The 19,729-nt window shown below is 35.8% G+C and overlaps 1 protein-coding gene and 1 long non-coding RNA gene across 14 annotated transcripts in view; one reads left to right on the top strand and one right to left on the bottom strand.

The window, feature by feature from the left end:
• htt (huntingtin) overlaps positions 1 to 19,729 on the top strand; it is a 77,500-nt gene that overhangs the window by 29,387 nt on the left and 28,384 nt on the right. For all 9 annotated transcript variants that reach the window (XM_087235149.1, XM_087235148.1, XM_087235146.1 and 6 more), the window contains 21 exon segments: positions 752 to 897; positions 1,047 to 1,198; positions 3,058 to 3,260; positions 3,377 to 3,503; positions 3,641 to 3,765; positions 5,663 to 5,773; positions 5,871 to 5,948; positions 6,032 to 6,255; positions 6,349 to 6,427; positions 8,262 to 8,423; positions 8,523 to 8,578; positions 8,887 to 9,035; positions 10,104 to 10,240; positions 10,336 to 10,452; positions 10,572 to 10,694; positions 11,912 to 12,165; positions 12,997 to 13,139; positions 13,216 to 13,426; positions 16,191 to 16,326; positions 19,211 to 19,390; positions 19,471 to 19,647. In XM_087235149.1, coding sequence (XP_087091275.1) covers positions 752 to 897; positions 1,047 to 1,198; positions 3,058 to 3,260; positions 3,377 to 3,503; positions 3,641 to 3,765; positions 5,663 to 5,773; positions 5,871 to 5,948; positions 6,032 to 6,255; positions 6,349 to 6,427; positions 8,262 to 8,423; positions 8,523 to 8,578; positions 8,887 to 9,035; positions 10,104 to 10,240; positions 10,336 to 10,452; positions 10,572 to 10,694; positions 11,912 to 12,165; positions 12,997 to 13,139; positions 13,216 to 13,426; positions 16,191 to 16,326; positions 19,211 to 19,390; positions 19,471 to 19,647 — 3,090 coding nt within the window.
• LOC141386135 (uncharacterized) lies at positions 2,212 to 19,641 on the bottom strand. 5 transcript variants are annotated; one of them, XR_015476798.1, is made up of 7 exons: positions 19,448 to 19,641; positions 13,171 to 13,432; positions 11,856 to 12,173; positions 8,810 to 9,063; positions 4,766 to 5,290; positions 3,387 to 3,527; positions 2,212 to 3,283 (listed from the first exon to the last, which is right to left on the bottom strand). It is a non-coding gene; the product is annotated as an uncharacterized LOC141386135 (long non-coding RNA). The 5 variants fall into 5 exon arrangements; XR_015476799.1 differs by having other exon boundaries at positions 4,766 to 4,891; XR_015476800.1 differs by having other exon boundaries at positions 11,862 to 12,173.

The following is a 19,729-nucleotide window of genomic DNA, read 5'->3' as shown; positions in this document are numbered from 1 at the left end:
TCATAAAAACAGTTGATGTAAATCAATCACATGAGACTTTATATATTAGGCTCAGGGATGAGATAACGAGTCACATTTAAAAAAAAAAAAAAAATTGCGGTTTGATCAATTGAATTCACATTTCACTTGAATACAAAAGCAACTATACAGTATGTTTAATGATACAATTAAACTATTGCAGGCCGCTTTATTTGTCAAGTTAAATTGTATGATAATGCAGAGCTAATTTAAGTGGAAGAAAAGGATCAAACAAATATTTTTGAATTTGCTGAATGTTGCTATTTTGCAATGTTTTTGTATGCATTCGCTCTCTGGCTGGCACGGGCAATTGGTACACATTGGATTAAGCTAGACTGGTATTAGATAATCATATAAAGATGCTCAACAATTGCTCACATGTCTAATAAAACGTGCCGGGTGGTCATCTCTCTCTAGTATCTGGTCTTTCCTTATCTTAGAATTGCAAATATTGATTTTGCTCTAGTTCTTGTACCAGAGTCTTTTTGGGTCATTTGAATTACCAGTATGTTTCTGTTTCATGGATTTATTTATTAGTGGTCTCTGAATTTAAATTTTATTTAAGTTCATTTAAAGATTTCAGCATATAAGTTCATACTGTGTACATTAACAAAATATTTGACACTGTTTTAATTATTTAAATGCAAAAATGATATTGTGCCTTTTAAGTATTATGAGTCTTATTTGGACTCAAGCTCTAATGGCTATACTCACTGTAATGTTCTCTCTCCAGTTTGGCTGTTGTGAGGCTCTGTGCCTTTTGTCCAGCACCTTCCCAGTCTGCAACTGGAGCACAGGCTGGCACTGTGGCTTTGTGAGCTCTTCTGTCTTTCATCTGAACCGCTCCAGCCAGTACCGCAGCCGAGGACGCTCCTTTAGGTACAAAAACCTCAAAATAATGATTGTTAGTTCAGAAAAGTCAAAACTTTGCACCAATTAAGTTTCCTTCCTGACCAATATAAAGCTGTTGATGTTTCATCAAATCTCTGCAAAAGCTTGATTGTCTTGTTGTTGTTGTTTTTCTGTAGTCTGTCTCAGTCTGGGAGTAATGAGGAGGTGCGCAGGTCTCTGACAGTCGGTGTGGCCAGTATGGTTTTGTCTCTCATCTCCTCTGCTTGGTTCCCTCTTGATCTCTCTGCCCATCAGGCTGCTCTGCTACTGGCCGGAAACCTGCTCGCTGGTACAAACTCTTTAAAGCTTAGCTGCAGTTTTACCATTATAAGGAGGCTTCCAAAGTGGTCTCACATTATAGTTTCAGTTTCCTTTATTTTTGTCATTCAACACATCACAATAAGTTGTAATACAGAACGAAATTACATTGCATCCGACCCAACAAGAACATAAAAAACATGAAACACTATTAAATCTAACATAATAAATAAGCTTTTATAATTATATATATATATATATATATATATATATATATATATATATATATATATATATATATATATATATATATATATATATATAATATATAGTTATATAAAATATAACCCAATTTTTTTTTTTAATCACAGAAGGGAATTAATTATTACTTAAATAACTATTGCAGAGTTTGCAAAAATAGTTGTAATATTAACATTTTGTGCTAATTAAACTATTTATTGATTTATTATTACATACTAGCTATTCAAAAGTATGTAAGATACGGTATTATTGAAAAGTCTTATAATGACAGGATAAAAACAATCACGAAAACGCACTGATTTGCTCCTCAGGCTTCTGTAACACCTGCCAGATGGCATGAGCGTGAGCAGACTATGGCTAGGGTGGGTTGGATCCTTTAAAATGCTATTTGTAATGCATTTATAATGTTACAGTCTTAAATCACTTTTTTTTTCAATGAGCTACTTTGATACTTTTTAAGGTAAACATGTGGAATTATGTGTTATGTTATTTCTGCTTTTTGTTTTACTAAAGATTAATATTAAAAGATTCACAACAAACACCATACATATAACGGTAAATATATTTGTGCCAACACAGACCAACGATCAGTTTATTTTTAAATTATTCTTTGAATTCTGCATTGTCTCCTGTAATCAGCAGATATTTTCAGTGTGCTGCTAACATATCTAAACATAATATTGAGCTTGTGTTGTATAATCCCATCAAACAATAGATTTAGCAACCATTGTCAGTTTCCCAGCATTTTCAAAGAAGGTAAAACAAAGAAACTGAAGCTAGCACTGGAGTCCTGCAGTACTTTAATTTTTATACTTCAATTTGCCAGCATGACCTTCAAATTTTCCTTTTTTTTCAATATTTCTCGTATAATCTTGTACAAATTGTTCTTTTTACGGTCGTCATTATTATCTCTGAATAATCATTTCAAAGAGGACCTGCAGTACAATTATGCAGTGTGCTTCTGTATCTAAATTGCATAAGACTGGTTGTCTGTGTTTGATCATTCATCAGCTGAGAAAAATCTCAATGATATCGTCCCTCTGCATCTTTATCAATTTTTAGAACTATATCTTTATCATTATATTTACAGTTATCAAGCTTAGTGTGTATGGGCCTATGGCTTAAAATTGTAATTTATTACTTTTACTCAACACTGAATATGTTTAAGAAATTTTTATTACAATATATTTAAATCTTTTTTATGTATAATTCCCAAATTATGTTTAACAGAGCAAGGACATTTTCACAGTATGTCTGATCATTTTTTTTCTTCTGTAAAAAGTTTTATTTGTTTTATTTTGGCTTGAATAAAAGCACTTTGGCTAATAATTCAAGAGGGCTTATAATTCTGACTTCAACTGTGTGTGTGTGCGTGCGTGTGTGCGTGCGCATGCGTATGGGTTATTTCTGTCTGTGTTCATCATTATAGTGGGTAGATTTTGTTTGTTGTTCTGCAATATGGGTCTTTTTCATTCAATTCCTTGTATTTATCAAATTTAATCTGTCAATAGTGACCGAACAGCCTAAGGTAAAGTGTTTATTTTCATGACAAAAGCAGTGTGTAGAGTCATTTCAGTCTTTTACTGTTCTTTGTTTGTATTTAACGTGTTTTTGCACCTGCTTTTGTAGCTGTTGCACCCAAGTGCATGAAGAGTCCATGGGCAGGTGAGGAGGAGTCTAGCCCCGCCTCCTCAAAGGTGGAGGAGCCGTGGCCTGCTCTCAACGACCGCTCTCTGGTTGTTATGGTGGAGCAGCTGTTCTCACATCTGCTGAAGATCCTCAACATCTGCGCTCATGTGCTTGACGACACTCCACCCGGTCCTGCGGTCAAGGTGAAGGAATCCCTCAAAAGATACTGATTACAAAAAAAATGTTTAAGTATTATATATTTACCCTATCTATTGAAAACATCTGTATTTCTGATTTCTGTTAACATTTGTTTTTTCAGGCTTCTTTACCTTCATTGGCCAACACTCCATCTCTCAGTCCAATCAGACGGAAGGGTAAGGAGAAGGACATGATGGAGGCAGGCACCACCCCTATGAGCCCAAAGAAAGGCGGAGAGAGCAACACAGGTGCAGTCACAGCTACAGTGCCACCTGTAAAGATCAATAATACTTTTTTGAGTAAAGACAATAGGCATCCATCAATTATGGTCTCATGATGTTCTTCAGTATTGAATTATTGAGTAATTCTGAGTGTTTTTACACAGGCAGAGCAGCGGACAGCACGGCAACAGCAGCAGTTAACAAATCCACCACTCTGGGCAGCTTTTACCACCTCCCTCCTTACCTGAAGCTTTATGATGCACTGAGAGCCACACATGCAAACTATAAAGTCAGTCTGCAGTCTTTAGCTTATGTTTTTTTTTTTAAATATGCTAAAAGTTTGGATTTGTGTGTGTGTGTGTGTGTGTGTGTGTGTGTGTGTGTGTGTGTGCGTGTGTGCGTGTGTGCGTGTGTGCGTGTGTGCGTGTGTGCGTGTGTGCGTGTGTGCGTGTGTGCGTGCGTGCGTGCGTGTGTGTGTTTGAGCGAATTTAAAAACATATAATAAGAAATTATTTTATTCTGCAAGGATTCCAAAGTGAAATAAAGGCATTCATAAAAGATTTTTTTTAAAATAAATAGTGTGTTCTTTAAAGCAACTAAGGAGCACAATTGTTTGAAAAAAAAATTGTTAACATTAAACCCTTTTATACGTAGTTTCCTAGTGGTAAATTAATAACACAAAGTCATTTACTGACATTTAAAGAAAAAAATAAGACATCAAATAAGTTTTGTTAATTTTCTGGTATGGGAAATTATAAGATGTTGTTGGGCAAATTGCTGATTTCATGCTATAAATGAGCAAAGAACACATTACAGGTTTTAGCATGTGCAAGAAAATAACACACTTGTGTAAGATGTCTTTTATTGTGTATAGATGTCTTATTGTTATTATTTTTATACATTATAAATGTATAATAGATGCAACATGTGACCTTCAGTAGCAAAGAAACTAAGATGACGCGTTGAAAAATGGAAATATCCAGTTTGTTTTATGTCTTTTTAAATACAAAAAACAGTTATTACCAGTGCTTAATTTGTAAATAAATGATTTCTGGAACAAAACCTGAAAATAAAAGCTACTGAGAACAGCTAAAAGAACATGATGCCATTAAACAGTGATAGCAAAAAAAAATCTGCAAATTTCTAAATTGTCTTTTATTATCTTGTGCAATATAAAGTTAAGGGTCAACCATGGATAAAAACAATCAAACAAATATGTAAATACAAACATAAACTGTATGAAACGTCAGTATTCTGTTTACTGTTGTGTGCCATGAAAGTAGACTCACTCTGTGTAATTTTCAAGAAGAGCCCACTGTTAGCTTTTCCGTCATGTTTTCTGGCTGACTGGCCTCACTTTGCTTCTGTCTCCCGCTATCCTGATCCAGGGGCGCAGTTCCATCTTCTCGAGATCTCTTTTGATCAGATTTACTCGTGGTTTTAAAAAATGAAAATATGCTTGACTGCCTCTTTGGCATTTTGAAAATACAAATATTATTTAGGTTGGCCTCTATGCCATTATTTATTTTCGCTGCTCACTGTGCGCGAAACAATTACCAACCAACGACTGTGATTGTAAACGGAAGAAAGCTGATTGGAGGCGGCGTGGTGGTGCAGTGGGTAGCGCTGTAGCCTCACAGCACCAAGGTTGCTGGGTCAATTGGCATTTCTATGTGTTTGTATGTTCTCCCCGTGTTCGCATTGGGTTTCTTCCGGGTGCTCTGCATTCCCACATAGTCCAAAGAAATGCATTATAGAGGCAAAGTTGGCGATCCATTCTGCTGTGGTGGCCCCTGATTAATAGAGGGACTAAGCTAAAAAGAAAATGAAAGAATTCATGAATGAATGCTGATTGGTTCAAAGTGACAACTTTGTGTGTGCGTGTGCTGTTTTTCACTCAGACTCATTCACATTCGCTCTTGCTCTCTCTCACACATGCACGCAAAAGTTAATGCCAGATCAATTAAAATAAATACCAGAACACTAAACACGAATATCTGACATTTCACAGAGCAGGGGGTCAAGATCAGGCTCAAATTAAGCACTGGCTATCACTATTTTATTTGTGTGCTATTTGATGTCACATACAGCATGTTATGACTTTATTTCATTCCAATAGCTCTGTTGACATGGACAGCAAAACAAAATGCTGAACTCATTTGTCTTTTCTCTTTACTTTTTTCAAGGTCACTTTAGACCTTCACAACCCCAATGAGAAGTTTGGGGGTTTCTTGAGGTCGGCTCTTGATGTGCTCTCTCAGCTGCTTGAGTTGGCCACCCTTCACGATATTGGCAAAGTATGACCTCAAAATCGATCCAGCTCATCAATGAATAATAAAACATCTGAAGGAAAAAACAAAACATTTCCTCTTATTTTTTTTTTTATCTGTTTAGTGTGTTGAAGAGATCCTGGGTTATCTAAAGTCCTGTTTCTCAAGGGAACCCACTATGGCCACTGTGTGTGTTCAGCAGGTCAGATGTGTGCATTTCTAACTCCTGTTTTAATTTATGTCAATAAACATTTCTGGGCTTCACAATTAGCTTTTTGCTTACAGCTTTTGAAAGCGTTGTTTGGGACAAATCTTGCGTCTCAGTATGAGGGGGCTTCATCAAACCCATGTCGGTCCCAAGGTAAAGCCCTGCGGCTGGGCTCAAGCAGCGTTAGACCCGGACTCTACCATTACTGCTTCATGGCTCCATACACTCACTTCACCCAGGCCCTTGCTGATGCCAGTCTCAGAAACATGGTGCAAGCTGAACAAGAACAGGACGCCTCTGGGTGAGTGAGAAAACATGCCTGTACCTGAGATAGACCTGTAGATAAAGTGGTTCTAATTTTGACTATTAACATGTTGTGTTTGGGATCTTACAGGTGGTTTGACGTCATGCAAAAAGTCTCTAACCAGCTGAGGTCAAGTATCACCAATGTCACTCGCCATCGAGGAGATAAGGTAAATAGACCTATAAGATGTAGCTATGGGTGCTAAAAATTTTGTGTGTATTATTATAAAAAAAACTGAACAAATTGATAAATCAATATCAGTGTTTCCTTTGGGATTTTTTTTCAGCTGTGGCGGCAGGCCTTTTACACAGGTCTGTCAACTACCTATGGCGTTATTTCAATGACAAAAGTCGTAAGCGCAGCATTACAAGTCGAGATTGTATTTATGCAATAGGAGCATGCGAATCTCTTTGCTTGCGCGCCGATTTCCTCTGTTCGTACTTCTTGCACGCCCTCAAATATATGCTGCTCAAGCGGAGATTTTCTTGTGCGCTCTGAAATAAATGCTGCTGAAGTGCGATTTAGTGCGTTTATGTAGTGAGTATGTCTTCAACATTTATTAGATTTTGCTAGGAATATTTATGAATGTCTTCAATAGACCTACAGAGTGGCATTAATGCATCCTGAAGTAAAGTGAAACGGCTATAAACTGCAGCAAGATAGAGTCATTGTATGCAGAGCCATAGACCTTTATCTATAAATAATGTATCATTATGGAAACTGTGTTCATTCTAACTGAAACCTACGTCGTGTTTGCTGGTCTCACACATCAGTCAGCATGTCACCTTAAAAGGTTAAACAAATAACGCACAGCACTACTTTGATTACAGAAACGTTTGCACTGTAATATTTCACTGGCTTTTAATTCGTTTTGGTGCGATTATTACTTCTATTAAAAACAACAACTGAATGTTTTGAATGAGAAGCTTTAATGTAGCCGTGGCGGTTTGAACTTCGGTGTGGTGTCTAGCCATGGAAGAATGAATGTAGCGAAAACAATTAATTTTACACAACAATAATTAATATTATTAATAATAATAATTATGATTAGAAGAAGAAATTATTTATTATTAATAATAACATTATATGGTTTAACATTGGCTAAATTTACTATTACATTTAAACTGTAGTTTGTTAACTGTCATAATTAAAAATTGTATGAAAATAATAAAAATGAGTTGTTATAATTTAAATCAAATAAAAAAGTTAATAAGATTTATTAAATGAGATTCAAGAGGGGATTGAAAATGAGAAATTACACATTGGGGTAATGCATGACAGCAATATTTGAAATCATTTTTATTTTAAAAATAGTTTTAAAAAAGTATATGTATTTTTTATGGACTGACAAGTATATTCATTTAATAATTAATCATTTTTTAATGAGAATACACTAAGATTATTAAGACTAAGAGTATTTTTGGGAAGCATGTTTATATTTTTAGTTTTTGTTATTTCTGTTTGGTTTTATTCGTTATAATTAGTTTGATGAAATTAATTTCAATTCATTCATTCATTTTCTTTTCGGCTTAGTCCCTTTATTAATCTGGGGTCACCACAGCGGAATGAACTGCCAACTTATCCAGCATATCTTTTACGCAGCGGATGCCCTTCCAGCCTCAACCCATCACTGGGAAACATCCATACACACTCACACAGCCAATTTAGCTTACCCAATTCACCTATACCACGTTTCTGGACTTGTGGGGGAAACAGAACACACAAACAAGGGGAGAACATACAAACTCGACACAAAAACGCCAACTGACCCAGCCGAGGCTCGAACCAGCAACCTTCTTGCTGTGAGGCGATTGTGCTACCCAATGCGCCCAATTTCAATTCAGTTTAATTTTCGATGGTGTTATTATCTGCCACTTTTAGATAATTTTGTATCATAACTTTTATATTGTGCCTCACATATCCTGTCTGGATCAGCAAATATATTTCAAATCAATTGCTTGGTCTTTCATTACAGTAACAGTGAGTGATAATGTGTGTTTCAGAATGCCATTCATAATCACATCCGTTTGTTTGAGCCACTGGTGATAAAAGCTCTGAAACAATACACCACCAGCACCTCAGTGGCCCTGCAGAGACAAGTGCTGGATCTACTTGCACAACTCGTTCAGCTGCGGGTCAACTACTGTTTACTCGACTCAGACCAGGTCAGTCATTTATGCTCCATTTCACTATTTGCACTGACTGAAAGGCAAAAACAATCTTGGTAATATTTAATTTATGTTATCACTGCTTTATGTTAATAGGTATTCATTGGTTTCGTGCTGAAGCAGTTTGAGTATATTGAAGTGGGCCAGTTCAGGTAAGATTTTCAAACCAACTTGTGACACCATTCAGAAATTTGAGGTCGGTCAGATTTGTAATCTTTTTAAAAGAATTGTCCTATTCTTATTAGGCAAACAGTTTTGCTGCCTATATTTGTGAAACAAGTGATCATTTCTGGTGTTTTGCAGCATTCTATACATCCATTATGTCACTTTAATCAATTTAAGGTGTTTTTTATTAGTTTAAAGAAGTGCAAAATCATACTTACCGGACATTTTTGAATAATTGTGCTATGTTCAGTTTTAGTGTGCTATACAACACTGACGATTTTTTTTGTCTGTGTAGGGACTCTGAAGAGATTGTGCCCAACATTTTCTTCTTCCTGGTTCTGCTGTCCTATGAGCGCTACCACTCAAAACAGATCATCAGCATCCCAAAGATCATTCAGCTGTGTGACGGCATCATGGCCAGTGGCAGAAAGGCAGTAACACACGGTGTGTGCAGTCACAACTGGCAAATACGCTGGAGATCAAAAATACAGAACTTTTTATGAACACTTCTTTTTTCTATTAAAAATAATGCAATTATCATTTCAAGTAAATCTTAGAATGTAGATTGTAGGCTCATTTTACAAGTTACCTAGATATAAACAGTTTTTACCAGTTTTGAATCCATTCAGCCGATCTCCGGTCCTGACAGAACCACTTTTACACTAGGAACTATATTCTTTTACCGGTGTAATAATCAAGGAACTTTACTGCCATACCATGGCTGCAGCAGGCTCAATGATATTAAATACAAATGAAAATAGTCCATAACCAAGTAAAAGCACTACAGTATGTCATTACATTTATGTATCAATATCGATATTGCTATCTTAATAACAAACTTCCTTGATTATTTCACCAGGATGAGAGTATAGTTCCAAGCCATATCGGCCAAGAAAATAGCAACTTTTAATATTCTATTGGTCTAAGTACACAATGTAACTAGTCAAGCTTTAATAAGGAAAATTATTAAAAAATAATAAAAAATAATAATTTTATTAATTTTGATTAAGATACTAATGGCTCATTGATTTATGCTAAGCTAAGCTAAATGGGTTCCTGTTAGACAAGGAGTTCAGCATAATAGATTTAAAAGTGGTAATACTGTTAACTTTTGTAAAAAAAAAAAAAAAAAAAAGCTTGTTTAATGAGAGCTGGAGTGTTCCTTTAAAACTGTAAGAAAATTTGGTTGTAGATCAGTGTCTTACAAAATATGAAAGGGACTTTACTAAAACCTTTTAACTTGTGGAAAATGATAACTTCGAACATGATAACTTTACAGAATGGCTAAGTAATCTTGGATTTTAGTAAATTTCATTGTCGATAAATAAAAATCGAACAAAGTGTAAGTTTAAAATAGTTTTTATGCCACAATCTGATTCCTTATTCCCTTGTTTACAGACAGTCTAAATGACCTAAATGACTTCTTAATGTAGAAATAATTGCATATCATATAAAGCATTATTCTGTTTAAAAACAATTGCTCATTTTTTTATTCTCCTCATCATTTCCCAGCAATCCCTGCTCTCCAGCCTATAGTGCATGACCTGTTTGTGCTGAGAGGCTCCAATAAAGCAGATGCAGGGAAAGAGCTGGAAACTCAGAAGGAAGTGGTGGTGTCGATGCTGCTGCGCCTCATACAGCACCATCAGGTAACACTCTCCCTTTTCTTCTGTGTGTTTGTTTTAGCAAAATCTCAACACACATCCGGGTTTCCATGTAAAATCATGCATGTTTTTTTATGCAGGTGCTGGAGATGTTTATTCTGGTCCTCCAGCAGTGCCATAAAGAGAATGAGGATAAGTGGAAGAGACTTTCGCGACAGGTCGCTGACATCATCCTGCCAATGATCGGAAAACAACAAGTGCGACTTTCTCAGTCTGATATACTGATATAATCGTGTTTTGAAAAGCACAATTTAGATTTTCTAATGGCTTTTGAATGCTGTGTATATTAATATATTTGCTTTTATGTGCTTGACAGATGCATCTGGATTCCCATGAGGCACTGGGTGTGTTAAACACACTGTTTGAGTCTGTAGCTCCATCCTCTCTGCGGCCTGTGGATATGCTGCTGAAGAGCATGTTCATCACGCCATCTACTCTAGTAAAAATAACCCACATATTCTATAGACAGCTGATGCTGGAGATATTGATATCTGTAGCAATTGATTATTTCTTTTCAATTGTAATGATTTGATTAGTTGTTAGCAGAAGGCATGTGTTTATTAGTATTCAAATTAAGAATTGTTATTTTTTCTTATTAATTGTAATTGATTTATTGTAACTTAATTAATAAGTGGTTGCAACCTCTGAAGTAATTGATTAATCGATTACCAAATTAGCTGTTCATTATTTCTATTAGCAATCCCAGCTGATTGTATTGATTAGCTGTTGCTATCTTAAAGATAAATTTTATTAAACCTTTAACCTTTAGTAAACCTTAAACTGTTTTAGATTTTTATCTTATATATATATATATATATATATATATATATATATATATATATATATATATATATATATATATCAATCATTATTATTATGTATGTATTTTACCTTGTATATTATTGCTGTTGGTGACTTTTAATTTTTCGAATATTTTTATAACATAGAAAAGTGGTTTTTATAAAAAAAACACAAAAAAACATGTATTTTCTCAAACTCAACATTCTAATATTCTAATTTTTGCAGCTAAACAGACATTTAATAAATCATCAAACTACTTCCTCAATTAAATACATTTTATCGATTTATTTGTTGAAAATTGTGACTTAGTTTTCGAACGAGTTGTCTATCATTTTTCATGAGGAAAGTTGATTAATAAGTAATCAGTACATTATTAAAAAAATTTATTAATTTTAATAGATTTTATTTGCTTAGTTGTCACAACCCTAAAGAACACTTTAGCATTATATTGATGATTAAAAAAATAATAATAGTTGTAAAAAGGTAGCAGTTTATAAGCAAGTCTAACAGAAAACCTTTTTTTGGGGACAACTTAATTATTTTTTTTCAGTCCACTTAAACTTGTAAAAACAATTTGGTTGACTTAATTGGGGTGTTGGGACAACATGAAGGAACCCAGCATTGTTTACAGTGAAGTAAAGTTTTAAACCAGTAAGTTTTCTGTTTGTAAATGTGCCCCCCCTCTTTTTTTGTTGTTGTTGCAAAGTCTCAATGGGATAATTCCAGATTAATTCTGTGTATTATCAAGAATTCATTTGATATTGCATGTGCAGATTTTTGGATCATAACATGTTCTCACCTTAACCCTGAAAAGTGGCTCATTGTGTCCCTGTTCTGTTCTGTTCTCTTCTGTAGGCATCAGTTGGTACAGTGCAATTGTGGGTGTCTGGGATTCTGGCCATCCTGCGTGTGCTCATCTCCCAGTCCACCGAGGACATCATTCTGTCCCGAATTCAGGAGCTTTCACTGTCTCCGTACCTGCTCTCCTGTCCAACCATCCGTCGACTGTGTGACGATGATGTGCCCGCTCCTCCTGAAACTCTGCCTGTTGCCATGGAGGATGCCAACGGAGAGACAACGCGCTTCCCTCCTGAGGAAACCTTCGCTAGGTAATTTGCTAAAGACAAAATAAATGTTTAGTGAGACACTATATATTAAACATTAATTTGTGCTGAAATGATTGGTAGTAGGGGTGTCACGGTGGCGCAGTAGGTAGCACGATCGCCTCACAGCAAGAAGGTCGCTGGTTTAAGCCTCGTCTGGACAAGTTTGCATGTTCTCCCCATGTTGGGAGAACAGTGCAGTTTTCATCCACGCACTAGTCACTTTATGTATCCACTAATGTAATGCTCTTCTTAATGGGCTTCTTTCTAAACTTCTCCATAAACTCTAACTGGTTTCGAACTCTGCAGCTCATGTCATTTCTTAGACTTCATCTCACAAACATGTCACACCACTTCTTTATCAGATTCACTGGCTTCCAGTAAAGTGTCTTGCACTCTTAAATCATCCAACTCTATCTCTCTAGTACCACCCCGCACCTGATTAAGCACTATGGGAGCCAGATCTTTTAGCCCCTCGCCTATGGAACTCCACTGTTCTATACCTTCCATTGGATTTAAGGAACAGTGATAGTCTTCACACTTTTAAATCTCGTCTTAAGAACCATTTTTTTTAAGCAGGCATTCTTATGATTATGTTTTATCATGTTACTTTATATCTAAGATGTGTTTGTATTTGCAAGTCTTTTATGTATTTAAAATTATTTGGCAATGTTTTATTAATTGTTTTTGGTATGTGTGTTGATGTTTGTTGTAAGGCGACCCTGGGTGTCCAGAAAGGCACCATTTTTAAATAACAAGTTATTAATTATTATTATTATCATTATTATTATAACAATATTATCATTATTATTGATAATATTAATATTTGTTTGTCAGGTTCTTACTGCAGTTAGTGGGGGTGTTGCTGGATGATATCGCCAATAAGCAGGTGAAAGTGGACATGAGTGAGCAGCAGCACACTTTCTACTGTCAGCAGCTCGGCACGCTGCTCATGTGTCTGATACACATCTTCAAATCAGGTACACACACACACACTCACAGAGTGCACACCTCATGTGTCTACCAGTCCAGTAGACTCATCGCAGCGTTTTCCAGGAATGTTTCGGCGTATCACAGCAGCGGGCAGCAAATTGCTGAAGGCAGAGGGAGGAGAGGGGGGAGATTTTTACACCCTGGAGGGTCTGAACAGCCTGGTTCTCCAGCTCATCACCACACACCCGTCTCTGGTGCTGCTGTGGTGTCAGGTCCTGCTCATCATCAACTACACCAACTACACCTGGTGGTCAGAGGTGCACCAGACGCCCAGGTCAGACTGCACACAACAGAAATCACTGCACTAAGACAAATATGTGGTACTTTTAGGAAATCAAATCTTGTTTGAGAAGGTAAATAATTCATTGGCCTTCCACTGTTTGGTAACACTTTGTTTCAGTAACAATTCAAACCATTTACTACTGGCTTATTACCTTCCTATTATTAAGATATTAACTGTTTAAATGAAGGCTATATTAGCCTTTATAAAATATGATCTTATTTTACATTCCATACATTAGCCCAACTACTACCTTATTATCTATTAAGAAGCAGCAAATTAGTCATTTACTGAGCTAAAAGTCTTAGTTAATGTTTTGTTTATAGCATGAATTGTACATTAAAATAAAGCGTGACCATGGGCCTCATGTATCAACACTGCGCACACACAAAAACTTTCAGTTTTTTCAGGAACAGGTTTCACACTCACGCTTGGATTTACTAACGATGAAATTAACGTGAGAATGTGCGTTGGTCCGCGCCAACTTCATGCCTGGCGTACGTGCATTTCTTGTGTGTGTTTGATTTATTTCCATTGACGACTCCTAGAGGCTGTTAAATTGAACACTACAAAGTATCTTTGAGCCGTGCAATGGCAGCTGTATGGCACGGGATCATCCACATGTCTAGCAGATATAAGGTTTCCATACCATGCAGTTGACCAGCCAAACATTAAAAGCCAATTTGCAGCGATCACCGGTTTTCCCAATGAAATCTGAGCAATTGACTGCAGACACATTGCTATAAAGGCGCCATCTGAGTACGAATATGCATACGTGCATCAGAAACATTTCCATTTCAATAAATGTGCAAATAAAATGTGATGCTCAAATGCGCCTAACAAATATTGTAGCAAGGTGGCCTTGGCCAACCCATGATTAATTCATCCTCACTAACAGCATGGTTTGGATGAGGCTCCAAGGTGGCAGGCACTCGGTCAGTTGTAGAGTGGGCAATTAGGCAGCTTATATGCCGGTGGTGCTGCCTTGATAAGAGCAGATGGGTGCTGCTATACCGCCCTAACAAAGTGCTGCTTTAATACATCTGTGTCTTCCACAGACATGGATACTACTCCAGACAGTAAAGTTCACAAATGAGGCAACTCTCTCCTCAAGGGTGTTAGTTCAGCATCCCCTGGTCCGCCGCCTGTTTAGTCTACACTTTGACAGTGCGCCCCTGTTCTCCTCTTAACCTGCACCTTTACATCGGACAATTTTTTACAAATTCACTCACAGTGTGATGTTCAGACCCCACTGCGTTAACCGCGTCAGCTGAACTCTCCCACTCCATTTTTTTTCTTTTGTTATTAATTCCGGAGGACAAACTTGCAAGTAACACAGTTTTTCTTTGGTCTACCTCCGATAGGAGCACCTCCAATTCACATTCTGTGTAGTTTCTCTACTTGCTTGCTTTTGCCATTGCTTTTTTGTTTGGTTTTGCCAAAGTTTAGTCATTACCATATTTATTAGGGGGAGGAGTCAGGGAGGGGTTTTGCGCTCGTGGACTTGTGCTCAGTTAACCACTCAAAACATTATTTCGGATGTACAAAGAGAATATGCGTGGAATTCCGCGTACGCAGTGTTTCATACATCTGAATTTTTTTCATTTCCAGCTTTGTCCGTACACAATGTTTTAGTATGAATTCAACGCAAGTCTTTGTACATGAGGCCCCAGATGTTTTGTAAAATCTTATTCATATCAGCCTTTCATTATTACTTCTATTACAATCTACTCTTATTTTCATGAATTGCTCTCACTTTACAATAAGATTTCATCAGTTCATGTATTTAATAACATGAACTAATACTGAACAAGATTTGTGTAGCATACTTGTCATAGTTCAACATTTACCAATGCATTATTAAAATCCAAATTCATACTTTTAAACATTAGTTAATGAACTGTGAGCTAACATTTTAATTAACTAACAATAACAAAGATGAATAAATACTGTAATATTTGTGTTGTTCATTGTTAATATTAGTAAATACATTTACTAAGTTCAATTAACAGAATTTTATTGTAAAGTGTTACCTATTAATTTCACCTAAACCTTTAATGAAAACTGTTTATTTAATAATTAAAAAAAACCTCAATATTGTGTTGTACATAGATAATTTTAAGATTAATTAAATTATATATGCTAGCTAATGAAGAGATTTCATGTTAATTCAAAATTAAATAAATCAGAAATGCAGTACAAAAAACTTAGTTTTTTTCTAGTTATTAACAAGATATGACAATTGAATGGCTTTTCTGAAGTAAATGTAATGATGATGTTGTTGTTAAAATGTTTTACTGGGGTCTTTGCAGGGTTTAAATAATACGTGTTATATTTCAGTAAAGTCCTTTTCACAATACTGATGTTTGCTCATATTTATATTTAGTGCTGTTGAAGTAAAGAAAGGGCAAAAAAAATTATCTGTTTATCTGCTCTGGATCATTATACCGGCTAGTAATTGACGAAGCTACAGTGATCTGTAATGCTGTACTAAAGTGCAAAAAAAAAAAAAAAATTATTGGATGGCAGGTGAGTTTAAATCAGAAAACAGCAAAGATTTGAGCTGAAGATTTAAGAATCCACATTAAAATCAATATTGTCAAGTACCCAACCCAAAAGGTTCCACACAGTTGACTCATTTGTTTTTTGTTTTTTTTGTTGTGTGCATGATAAATGTGCGATTTAAAGTTTCAGTCAATCATTTGGTCCCTCAGGTAGAGCGGCAGCTGTAAATATTGTTGTGTCTTGATTCCATCAGGAGACACAGTCTGTCCAGCACTAAGCTGTTGAGTCCACACTCGTCTGGAGAGGAGGAGAGGCCCGAGGGAAAGCTGACCATGTGCAATAGAGAGATCGTCCGCCGAGGAGCTCTTATCCTCTTTTGTGATTACGTGGTGAGGTTTCTCAAGCAATACGTGTGCTTTCTTAAACCCCCTCTCTAAACTCTTGAAGAGCTCGATCTGAGTTGTACTTCACTTTGCAAATATGTTGAAGTAAATGGATAAAATATATTTAGTTTAAATGTACAGTATTAAACATGTATTTCAAATAATCTAATTAGAGGAATACATTTAAATTAAATAGATATATGAAGAGTTCAGATACAATAACCTCGGAGTCTTAAAATATCTCAAATTTAAAAATCTAAATTTTAGGCCTTTACAAGTCTTAAATTTGCTGTTCTAGGTCTTAAATATTTTTGCACAGGTCTTATTTTTCCGATGTCCATGTAACGCTACACCTAATGCTCATTTAAATTCTTCTTTGTTGTTGTTGCTTGGTTTTTGTGGTGTTGTAGTTCTTTATTTCACAAGTCCAAATGTGTTTTGCAATATTACAACTACAAATGAGACCAACATGCAATAGCCGATCAGCTTTCTGTTACTGAACTCAGTGTGCGCGAATGTGACGTCATTGCTGTCTTTGCGGAGGTTCGGTTTTGGGTGCTTGCGACATGATTTTAGCTGGCGGCTCACTAAAATTTTTGAGACTTAAGTAAAAAGTTCGCCACGTTTGATTTGAGTTGAATATAAATCACTTTGAAGAGATTTTGTCTGAAACAGGTATTACCGAATATGTTTTTCCACCATTCTTTGGTTTTATAGTGATGTATGCATTACAGTTTTAAATTTTTATAACAATTTACAAACTAAAATTAAGTAACAAATTATGTCTTTGATAACTGGAAAGGAATATAAAAACCAGTTTACAATATACTGATGCTCAATTTCTAGGCTTTATTGGAGATAATGGTCAGGAATGTTGGACCATTATGGTATTTTTAGCTTATAAGTAGAGGACAGAAACTAGCCAGACAGTAATGGGTAAATTGTTGAGTGGGCAACAAAAAAGTCAGTATTTTTAGTAAGTGTACTTTTTTTTTCGTTTCTTTTGTTCGTGCCATAATAAAAAATATAGGTAACAATTTACAATAAGGTTCATTAGTGAATGCATTTACTAACATGAACTAATTATGAACAACACATGTACAGCATTTATTAATCATAATTGAACATTTACTAATGCATTATTAACAACCAAACTCATGCTTGTTAACATTAGTTAATGCACCGTGAGTTAACATGAACTCACAATGAACTACTGTATTTTTATTAATTAACGTTAACTAACATGAACAAATACTGTAGTAAATGTGTTTTTGATTATTTGTTCATGTTAGTAAATGCTTTAAGTAACATTATCTAATGAACCTTATTGTAAAGTGTGACCAAAATATATTTGTAGAGCAACCCATGTTCTGTTGACATTAATATTTAACTTCAATAGGTAGAAATGTCCGAGATATGAACAAAAGCAAGTGATGCATCAAAGTTTGATTTAAAAAAAATCTTGAATGGTCATAAAAATCTTTATAATCATTATAATAAATAAATAAAAAAATTATAAAAAACAATAAGTTTAAAAACTTCAGTGATATTAATGATATGATGGAGTTCCGGAAACTTTCTGCTTCTCTGTTTATCCATCTGATTTTACTGTCTGTTTCTTTTGACCATCCCCTATCATTAATATGTATATCGAATATTTTAATGGCGAACGCGTCAAGTATAAAAGCCTCATCCGTTTCGTGAGGTGCACGATGCGTCGCCAGGCGAAAGTATAAATCAGCCTTAAGATATTTGTTTGTTTTTTTTGTGGTCCAGTGGTGCATCTAACCTGTCTTTAGTACTGTTCAATTTGAATACATTTTTTTTTACCACTAATTTTGTGATTTTGCATTTTCTCTTCATGTGTGTTTTACAATAGTGATATGGGTCGTAAATTTAATACTTAATGGTCTTAAAAAGTGTTAACCTTGACCTTATGATATCTGCAGAAACCCTGCTCTAAGTGCTGTCATAAATATCAATTGAAAAGGAGCATTATTTGCAATCTGCTTTATGTCGAGTTATTTCACTTTGAAGACCATGAAAAGAACTTATTCTTTGCCTTTAAACTGAAACAACTGAACTTCCACATAGGAAATGCTAATTTTTAAAGAAAATTTCAGATGGCATTTAGAGGTTTTTGCATCTCAGCTCTTCATATTTACTTCAGATACCAAATCAAACTCTTGTTTTTTGAGAAACGAAATAAAATGTAGTTTTTTTGGTTAATTCAAGAAATTAATATTGATTTGAGAATTGACGTTTGCACTGGACAAGAAAACAAATTCATGCAAACTTGCTTTTTTAATGTCTTTACATTATTGCTCGATGAATCTTACATTTTGCTGTAGTTTTTCCTCATTAAAAATGAATTCCACCTCACGTTGTGTCAATTGTATTGTCACACTGCCTTCAAAAAAAAAATTGAATCAGGTTAGATTCTTTTTCCATTTTTCGCATCTGAAAAATTGTTTTTGAGAGGTGTTTTGATTGTTCAGAGCCACCGTACAAGCAAAGGGCAAAATACAGAATGGGGTCACTTGAGCCTTCAGCACAGATAAATTTATGACAAACACAGTGCATCATATGAGACAGAATGTGGCAGACAGTTGAGAACCCCTATATGCTGGATTCAGTGACTGGCACACTGTCACTGCTCACTGCTTCTGTTTGGTGTGCGTGTCTTTGACTTACTGCCAGTCTCTGTTCTGGATTTGTATGTAAATGTGTGAAGTATTTCAAGCAATGTATCAAAATTTCACTGATTTCCTTAAATAAACTTTGCATTTCGGGAAAATCAAATTGATATGAATACGGAAATTTCAAACTTCACTGTGCAAAGACCTTAAGAATAAAAAATGTCTGTTTTCTTTTTGTCTTTCCTTCTCAGTGTCAAAACCTGCATGACTCTGAGCACCTGACGTGGCTGACGGTGAATCATGTGAGCGATCTGATCAGTCTTTCCCATGAGCCTCCTGTTCAGGATCTCATCAGTGCCGTGCACCGAAATTCAGCAGCCAGCGGGCTCTTCATACAGGCCATACAATCACGCTGCGACAACCTTTGCACTGTATGTATACAAACAAATTCACAGTTTCATCTTGTTTTATCTGTGAAGCACACTCACGTGTTCAATGTGTTTCTGTCCAGCCGGTGATGCTGAAGAAGACCCTGCAGTGTCTGGAGGGCATTCATCTCAGTCAGTCCGGGGCTCTGCTAATGCTGTACGTGGACAAACTCCTGAACACGCCGTTCCGTGTGCTTGCCCGCATGGTGGACACTCTGGCCTGCAGACGTGTGGAGATGCTGCTCGCTGAGACCCTGCAGGTAAAACATGCATAGTAAAGACTCACAGCCAGCGGATTTCATTTCACTTGGCTATTCTTTATCATTTTATAATATATATGTT

Source organism: Danio rerio, chromosome 1 (genome assembly GCF_052040795.2).
Source record: "Danio rerio strain M-AB ecotype USA chromosome 1, GRCz13ab, whole genome shotgun sequence".
Taxonomy (NCBI): Eukaryota; Metazoa; Chordata; class Actinopteri; order Cypriniformes; family Danionidae; genus Danio; species Danio rerio.
This window is presented reverse-complemented; position numbering and strand designations above follow the sequence as displayed.